The sequence below is a fragment of the Phyllobates terribilis genome, unplaced genomic scaffold, assembly GCF_046119375.1.
Source record: "Phyllobates terribilis strain yellow unplaced genomic scaffold, ASM4611937v1 Scaffold_7__3_contigs__length_470593459, whole genome shotgun sequence".
NCBI lineage: Eukaryota > Metazoa > Chordata > Amphibia > Anura > Dendrobatidae > Phyllobates > Phyllobates terribilis.
Window position 1 is genome coordinate 22,610,372 of NW_027362767.1, and position 9,657 is coordinate 22,620,028.

Here is a 9,657-nt window from a genome sequence, read left to right on the forward strand (position 1 = left end):
TATATACTGTATATCACATTACTGATCCTGTATTGATCCTGAGTTACGTTCTGTATTATACTGCAGAGCTGCGCTCTGGATAGATTAATTCTATATGGAATCTGTAAATGTTGAGTTTTGTAATTTTTTTTCTTTAATATTATACAGTGGAAATCTTTATATAATGATGTTGAGTTTTGTTCCCAGGTGAGTAGGAAAATCATTGCCTTGAATGTTTGTTTTTAATTAAGATTTATTGGAACATTCACTATAAGGGGAGATGAAATGGCTGAAGATCAGGATCTGGATCGGGCTCCACCCCGAGCGGTTTCTCTTTGGGTCACCTACCTCCTTCATATCCGCACCTCTGCCTGTTGTGTTCACTTGCAGCAGAATAATATCAAGAATATTAAAGAGTAAAAATATCTTTTGTTCTCTCATTTTAGTAAAATGCTGTGTACACGGGCGGGCGGTTTGTGCTTCCATGTGATAGCGGAAACAACAGCGCCCCTTACAGGCGATGACACAAAGCTAAAACGATATCATTGATGTTTAAGAATCCGCAACACACTGTTTACACGGGAATATCCCTTTAATTAGTCATCAGTTGGGTGATATCAGATATGGGTTACTGTTCTAGGATTCTGAGGGTCCGGATGATCAAATATTTAGGATTCTTATAGTATTCCAATTTGTGCCGGATTATCAGATAATCTGAATTATTTGGAATTGTTACAAAGCACATAAATAAGAGACGCTCTGCTGCGGTTTGGGCCTCACAACCTTTTCTGTATGAGGTTAGAGATCCTAATTTGCACTAATTAAAGGGAAACTCCGATCGGAGATGTGACCACCTCCGCTGGATCTTGGTTCCAACACCCAAACTTAATTTAAAAACAAACAAACACAAATTTAGAACCTAGGAAGATTCTATCGGGGAAACACAAGGGGAGACTTTTTGGTTTTTGCCTACATTCAGAAATTTGCCAGCCTAAAATGGCTGATTACAGGGAACAATAGAATACACTGAACAGAAAACAAAGAAGAGTCTTTGACGTTAGTCTCCTATTGACCGGGCATTGTCAGCCTGCGGAGCCGAGTTTGTCACTTGTGTCAGGGCTGAGCTTGCTACAAGAATTAAAGAGGAGCACGTCAGATGCAGCAGAGCCAAGTTTGTTAGGGACGGTCAAATCCAAGTCTGTCAGATGCGTCAGTCCCAGCTTGGGACATAAGATTGTCAGAGGTGGCAGAGCAGAGATTGTGAGGGGCAGCAGAGCTGTATTTGTCACTGCTCACAAAGATATCAAAACATGTTAGTTGTGATTTTACATAGGACTGCAGGTAAATCTAAACGTATAGCGACGAAGGACAAAATTCAGCACTGCTACTTCTGTCTGTGCCACTATTATTTTCAGTAAGGCGACCACTGCTACTCTGCCCTGTCCCTCTGTCCCCGTACAGTGACCCCTGGATGAGTGTAGAAGTGATGTACCGGGAATAAGACTCCTCACACCCTCCCTGATCCATCCCCTGACAGACAGCGGAGCTATTGTCAGCTCATACTATGGTGCCCGGTGCCACCAGGATCTGTGTCCTCATCCAAAGACATCACACTTGTCTGGACGCTGCATGAAGTTTCTATCTTCTCCCAGCCTGTTATGTTAAGAATCTGGACTGTGAGCTCCAGGGACAGGGATGATGAGGGTTATTCCTTGTTAGTGGGATAGTGAGATGAGCTTGTGACCTCTAGGGGACAGGGATGATGGGAGTTATGCATTAGGTATGGGATATGGACATTAGATTGCGAGCTCTAGTGACAGGGGGGTGAGAGTTATTCCCTCTTAGTGAGATGAGCTCTAGGATGCAGGGTTGACGGGGGTTATACGTTGTTTTGTGTGATAGTGATTTACATTGTGAATTCCAGGAAACGGGGATGATGGGAGTTCAGGCTTTTTCAGACACCAGTGATTTTTCCCTTGTTGTGGATCAGATTTCCATCAGTGTCAGTTTTTACCATCGGTTTTATCTGTTTTTTTTTATGCAAAGTTTCTTTAAGCTTTTCTTATCAAACACGAAAATCTGACAGCACTAGAACGCCCAAACAATAGTATCCGAATCCTGTCTGATTTTTTGTGTTATTTTTCCTCAAGGACCCGTAGACTTTTTAGAGTTTGATCCATTACTACAGTAAATAATGGAGCAGTCTGTGTTGGTTTGTGTTTTTTGAGGATTACTCGGGCATGTTTATAACCACAGACTGAGACGCGTCACAGCAAAGAACTCGCACAAGAATCACCGAAGTCTGAATGAGGCCTTATGGGAGTACGATAGTGAGATTAGATTGTAAATTCTAGGAGATAGAGATGATGGGAGTTGTAGGCTAGGTGTTGAATGTTGAGATTAGATTGTGAGCTCCATGGGACAGGGATGATTGGAGAGATTAGTCGGTGTTCTGCTCTAGGGAATAGGTTGTCACTATATCAATATTTGTTAATAAATGCTAGGCACCCTGCTTTATTCCAGGGATATTTGGCAGCTAGCCTCATGCCCCGACAACCCTCTTTTCATATACAGCATAGCCAATACCCCATTATATAAAAACCCTCTATCCCCAGTAATTATAATGAACGTGCCCCACTGTATAAACTGCTTTATGTACAGTGGGGCCCATCATGTGTCCATATTGTGGCTTCCACTTGGTCCACGAATAAGGCCAACCCATGATGAGATGCAAGCGAGCCGACAGGTTGTCATCTACAGGAATTGCGCCACACTTGCAGAGTGCGCCACTTTCCATGTCACCACATCCCTTCCAATGGCAAATAAAAATGGCTCCTAGATTGCCAGTTTCGCCCATGTGTCATTGCAGCGACTGTGCCCCACTGTTTACAACATGTTCTACAATAGTGGTCCCCTACTTGTTGAAAAACTACAACTCCCAGCATGCTACAATATATACAGGGGAGTCCAGGGCTGTTATCCTGTAGCCCCTCAGTCCCACCTGCAATGACCTCTGCAGAAAACCCTCCATAGATGTATAACTCTAAGGTGACTTTTCTGGAGCAGTAGTTCATGCCCAGCGCTACCACTGGCTCCAGTCACCTCTATGGAGAAAAGTCCCAGTAGTGACTGGAGATCACACTGGACACAAGCAATGACATGAATAAACTTTCAGTCCCCGATTCTTCCAAGGCTGCAATGTTCCTGGGCTCTGAGGAGTATGGCACTATGGCTTCAGATTCTGTGACTTCAGGAGGGGGAGACTCTGCCAAAATCTGATCTGGATTTGTCCCTGGAGATTGTTTTATGCTGAGGATGCATAAGGTGCACTGTTTACTTTGCTTGGTTTCCTTGGAAAGGATTTCTTAACTCTTTCCTTGCAGGAATTGCTTGGAGCAAGTTGCAGCTCGGTCTATGCCATGCACTGACTGCTTCTATAGTAGTACTGTATATAGGGGCAGGAATGATCTAGGCTCAGCAGGTCTTGCCCTTGGGGATGAGGGCGAGGGCACATCTGGTGGTGACATGTGGCTTTGGGAGCTTGTGCTTGGTGAGCAGAGCTTTATCATTTATGTATCAAAGTTTCCATCAGTGCAACATTGTAACAAAAGCATAAACAATGGAAGGTAAATATGAGGGAATGTGGGGCTGCTGAGAAGTCTGCACTTTCAGGGAGCCCATGCTGACTTACCTCTTTGGTTGTTGGGGTCTTGGGGTCTCCAGATGTCTCCCGTCCCTTAAGGGAAAAGTTATCAGCTTGTGGGGAAGCAGGTCCTCCTCCCCTGGTAGAGGTTATATCTCCCATGTCTCTGCCTCACCCCAGCTGGGCTTCATCTTCTTGTAGTTCCTGGACAGTATGGGAGCCCCCACCTCCCACCCTCTTCCCCTTCTTTGCGCCTGTGGCTGCTCCAAGAACCAGAGGGGCACTGGAGTCCTGAGGTGTCTATTAAGATAGTAAAAGTGTAGCTGACTCACAAGCAGAGACTTCCAGAGACAGAGCAGGGTGGAAACCCTCCCAACAAGGCAACATCTTCCATTCTTCCTCCAAACTCTCCTGCAAATCCCAATCTGCACAGAGCCCAACTACAGGTCACATCCCCAGCAGCTGAGGCTGGAGAATGCAGAATTACAGGGAGACCAGAGCAGAGCCAGAGGCTGGCTGCAATCTGTCCTCAGCATACTGCAGTGATTTTTCATCCCCATCTAGCGAGTCCATTGTGTATTTGGCACTCAGTGCTGTTTGATTGTTGCGTTTTTCTAGAGCCACATGATCCTGGATAGGTGGAGGGAGCTGCTCCACTGCCCACTCCTCCAGCTTAGAAGGGGGGATGCCCCTGCACCTGACTGGGATCTAAATGGTGTGGATGATTCCAGTGGGAAGGGAGGGAAGGAGGGAGATCCTGGATTCTCTCCAGACACAAGGGTTTTCACAGTCTTGAGAAAAAGTAGAACATCTTAAAGGGGGGGGGAAATGAACTCTGGGGGAGAGGCTTAGTTTTGGATCTTGCACTCAGGACCTACTGGGGGTCATGACCTATAGGTATTGAAGGATATTGGGGCTTAGGAGTGATACCACAAATGCAGAAAGCTGCATCCTGCAAGCAAGACTGAAGAGCTGATCTGTGCAGGTATACAGCTAGGATAGGAAGCTGGCAACATTATGTAATGGGTTCAGGTGGATGGTGGCATCTACTGATGTATGCACCCTGGCATAGAAGCACTGAGCATATTAACTACCTAGACTGACAATAAGGCCATGGCCCCACTATCAGTATTTGGTCAGTATTTTTCTCAGGAGTGGGAGCCAAAACCAGGAGTGGGTGATAAATGCAGAATTGGTGACTTGTTTCTATTCTACCTTTTCTCTGATTGTTCCTCACCTGGTTTTGGCTCCCACTCCTGAGAAAAAAAATACTGACCCAATACTGATAATAGAGCCATGGCCTTTGTGGTATAAGAAGGGTTACAGATTTATGCCTTACCCTTCCAAAATAATGGCCAAAGAGAGGCAAAGAAATTAAAAAGAAAAAATAAGTGCAGTACTGACAATGACCACCAGGGGCCAAGTCCTCCCTTTAGTAGTAGTATCACTATGCAATGCTATAGATGTTATATACACTGTGTGCAGTGTACTCAGTGCTGTGCATGGACCCCAGGGAGGTAAGGTTCAGAAATCTCCAATAGCAAAATTAGGTACAGACCAAGAAAGAAGGAAATACACAAGAAAATCAATTCAGTAATGATCTGAAAATGGAAGATACTGACTTTATGATAGTCCCATTTTGATCTCCATTGATGTGGCCACATGGGGGCGTTATCTTCTTGAAAGGAATATGGAGTGAAATGAAGAGAGAAATGGGGTGTTTGATGCTTAGGTACGGGGGATGCTGTAAAACCAAGACTGGGGCAGCCATATTTCCCGGCTATACCACAGAGACGCTTTTTGATTTATTGCTCTGGCACACAATCTTTGTTTAATATATTTATAGGGGAGGAATTGAGAAAGACTCATTGTTGAGCCGAAACGTCGCGCACTATGTGGTTGTAATAAACTCACACTTTTTTATACTTTCATGAGTTTGGTGCTGTTGCCATTTTTTGGGCATTTCTTGCAGAGTTTTTCCATCATTGCCGCAATGTGCACAGGGCTCTGTGGTTGTTACTGGATCAAGGAGAGTGCCGTCTCCATTATGTGGCTGTAATATAGAGCCAGTCTGGTGCTGTGTACTTAAGTTTAGCAACTTTTTAATACACTTTCTTTCTCAATTCCTCCTCGGTTCTCTACTTCTAGAGTTAAACAAGAAAGCTCTTATTCACTGATAGCAAGCCTGCATCTTGTACCTTGTGAAGAACTGAAGCACAAAGTCTTTTAGGACATTGTATAACTTTTTATAATATAATACAACCCTCTGGGATCATTCTATTTTCTTAAGTGTGTGTATTTTTTTTTCCCCATTTAATTTGCACCAGTTGCCTTCTATAGCCCTTATGTTGCACTGTCTATTGTTGGCTAGAGTGAGAGTTAACTGAGAATATGACAGTGAGTTTATAACCCTTATGTTCCTTTTTCTGAACTCTTCTCAGCTGATTTATGAACACAAAGTTCTCCATAACTTCCACATGATCATAAATCAGCTGAGAGGAGTTCAGAAAATGGAAGGAAAGTTATAAACTTTGTTAATTCAGACAGATTTAATGAACTATTTCTGCAGCCAGCAATATCCAGTGCAACTGCAACCACCAAGCGCTGTGTCTTATGTGAGATTTCTAAGCTTCGCTTTTGTGTGAAGAAGGAAAAAGAAAAGTCTTCTGCTTCATTCCACTTAGGTCTGAACTGTCTCTTTATAGGATGTGTGGATGTGATCGCCCTCTTACAGGATTTTGCAGTGGGGTCAGATGCTACAAATTACTCCTTTGCATTGGTTGATTGATCACAATCTTGTTGCTAACATTGTAGGACAAAGCATTCCTGCACAGATATTCTTCAGTCAGTAAAATATGTGATGTGGCCGACCTCGGCGGGGCCCCACTTCTCTCTATGGGTCCCATCAGGGGTGGACATATCATTAGTGCAACCTGTCCAGCTGCACAGGGGCCCAAGATGTAAGGGGCCACTACAGCTCCAAAGCTGGTGGAATTTTGCATTCTAATGAATAGGACTGCAAAGGGCCCATATATTGTTTTTTTCACAGGGGCCTCGTCTGTGTCTGCCAGTGGGCCCCATTGTTGTTGTATTGCTTCTGACTATAAGGGTCCAGGGCAGAAGCTACAATGAGGGTTTTGATCTAGTAGCCACCATTGGCAGAACTTGAAGCTTGTGGGCCCCAATGCAAAATTTCCTATAGGACCCTCAAATATCACAGGTCTTTTCATAACCTTTTGACCCCCTAGTCTCCAGGGCCAGGGTGCGATGGCAAACCCCTGCACCACCTATTATAGTTACACCCCTGGTAGCTATCCCCCATTTATGCCACTTAGGGATCATTTATAATGATCATATTATGTACGGGGTAAGTGACCCCGTACAAATCAGCCAGAGACCCCTCTTTATCCCATTGAAATCAATAGGATTGTAATACCCCATACATATGACACATCCTTTAATGAGGATACTACTGTAAATGTCAGTAAATCTCTGCCCTCCTGTCCATTTCCACTCTCTGCACACGCGGCCGCCGTTACGTTATTTAATACATTCATCCTGGAGCTCCGTCTCCTTCTTCTTCAGGAATGTCTGCCGGAGCCTTAATGTATCTTGATGGTTCAGTTCTATAGTTTTTCAGTGAAGGACGGACACGATCCTGCGCTTCCCCAAGCTATTTCAGCACTTCTGCTCAACACCGACCATAATACACTGGGCCATCTACATCCATGGCAGTACATGAAAGAGAAAGTGGCCCCGGGGCTCAGCGGGCTGAGATACCGCAGCCAATTCTTCCAGGCTGAAGACACAATGGCTGACTAAGAAAGGCTCCTGCATTCATTCATTCTGGTTTTTATTATGTTCATCAATATGCACAAGCTGCGCCCATCATTGACTGCTGCAGAACCTCTTGCAAGAAGGCAGTGTCAGCTGTGCGGAGAATAAATGAAAAAGACACATGACTGTGATTTTAAATGAATGTTGCCTGTAGGCGCTTTCCTTAAAGGGATTGTCTTTTTTATGAATTTACAGAGCGTTTTCCTGTAACTATAATGCTTGATAAGAAGTCATTCTCCACCTTTAGTTTGGATATTTCTCTTCACTTAGACATTAAGTGCAATTAGTGATAACTATGGACAGTAGAAGGGAGCGTCATGGATTTGCATTTTACATGATCCCTGTTCTGTGACATCACTGTGTGTATTATCCCTGTACTGTGGCATCACTATGTGTATGATATCTGTACTATGATATCACTGTGTGTATTATATCTGTACTATGATATCACTGTGTGTATTATATCTGTACTATGATATCACTATGTGTATTATATCTGTACTATGATATCACTGTGTGTATTATATCTGTACTATGATATCACTGTGTGTATTATCCCTGTACTGTGGCATCACTATGTGTATGATATCTGTACTATGATATCACTATGTGTATTATATCTGTACTATGATATCACTGTGTGCATTATCCCTGTACTGTGACATCACTGTGTGTATTATCCCTGTACTGTGACATCACTGTGTGTATTACTTCTGTAGTATGACATCACTGTGTGCATTAGCCCTGTACTGTGACATCACTGTGTGTATTATATCTGTATTATGACATTACTGTGTGCATTATCCCTGTACTGTGACATCACTGTGTGTATTATATCTGTATTATGACATCACTGTGTGCATTATCCCTGTACTTTGACATCAATGTGTGCGTTATTCCTGTACTATGACATCACTGTGTGTATTATCCCTTTACTATGACATCACTATGTGTATTATATCTGTACTATGACATCACTGTGTGCTTTATCCCTGTACTATGACATCACTATGTGTATTATCCCTGTACTATGACATCACTGTGTGCATTATCCCTGTACTATGACATCACTGTGTGTATTATCCATGTACTATGACATCACTGTGTGCATTATCCCTGTACGGTGATATCACTGTGTGCATTATCCCTGTACTATGACATCACTGTGTGCATTATCCCTGTACTATGACATCACTGTGTGCATTATCCCTGTACTATGACATCACTGTGTGCATTATCCCTGTACTATGACATCACTGTGTGTATTATCCATGTACTATGACATCACTGTGTGCATTATCCCTGTACTATGACATCACTGTGTGTATTATCCCTTTACTATGACATCACTATGTGTATTATATCTGTACTATGACATCACTGTGTGCTTTATCCCTGTACTATGACATCACTGTGTGCTTTATCCCTGTACTATGACATCACTATGTGCATTATCCCTGTACTATGACATCACTGTGTGCATTATCCCTCTACTGTGACATCACTGTGTGTATTATCCCTGTACGGTGATATCACTGTGTGCATTATCCCTGTACTGTGACATCACTGCATGCATTATCCCTCTACTGTGACATCACAGTGTGCCGTTGTCCCTGCACCCTGACATCACTGTGTGCATTATCCCTGTACTGTGACATCGCTGTGTGCATTATGCTTGTACTGTAACATCACTGTGTGCATTATCCCTGTACTGTGACATCACTGTGTGCATTATCCCTGTACCCTGACATCACAGTGTGCATTATCCCTGTACTCTGACATCACAGTGTGCATTATCCTTGTGCTGTGACGTCACTGTGTGTATTATTCCTGTACTCTGACATCAGTGTGTGTTACCCCCGTACTGTGACATCACTGTGTGCATTATCCCTGTACATCAGGGGAACCAAAATAAGTATAAGCTTTTCATATTCTGAAATTGCTGCTGAAGGCGCTAATGGTAAAGTGGGGCTCAATCTATGTTTTGCTTTAGGACCCCCCCCCCATGGCTAAATCTGACAGTTGCTGCAGGGAATCTTACAGGATCCTTGCAGCAGGAACCAACTTCCGCAGCACATGGAGAGACGATAGCGTCCCTTTTAATAACACAGTCTGCTATTCCATTACTAGAGAGTGAACCAGTCGTCCAGCGCACACGCCTGGGTCTTGCGCACGGTCACCGCTAATTAAGTGCATTG

General features: G+C 43.6%; 1 protein-coding gene across 5 annotated transcripts in view; it reads right to left on the reverse strand.

The window, feature by feature from the left end:
* PRIMA1 (proline rich membrane anchor 1) overlaps positions 1 to 4,416 on the reverse strand; it is a 61,363-nt gene extending 56,947 nt beyond the window's left edge. Inside the window, exon 1 of one of the 5 annotated variants that reach the window (XM_073638303.1) lies at positions 3,955 to 4,416. In XM_073638303.1, the coding sequence (XP_073494404.1) occupies positions 3,955 to 4,009 (55 nt within the window). In that variant the 5' untranslated portion in view covers positions 4,010 to 4,416. Of the gene's footprint in view, positions 1 to 3,670 lie in introns of all 5 variants that reach the window. The other 4 variants (XM_073638304.1, XM_073638301.1, XM_073638302.1 and 1 more) reach the window with 4 other exon arrangements.
* Between the last annotated feature and the right edge of the window lie 5,241 nt (positions 4,417 to 9,657).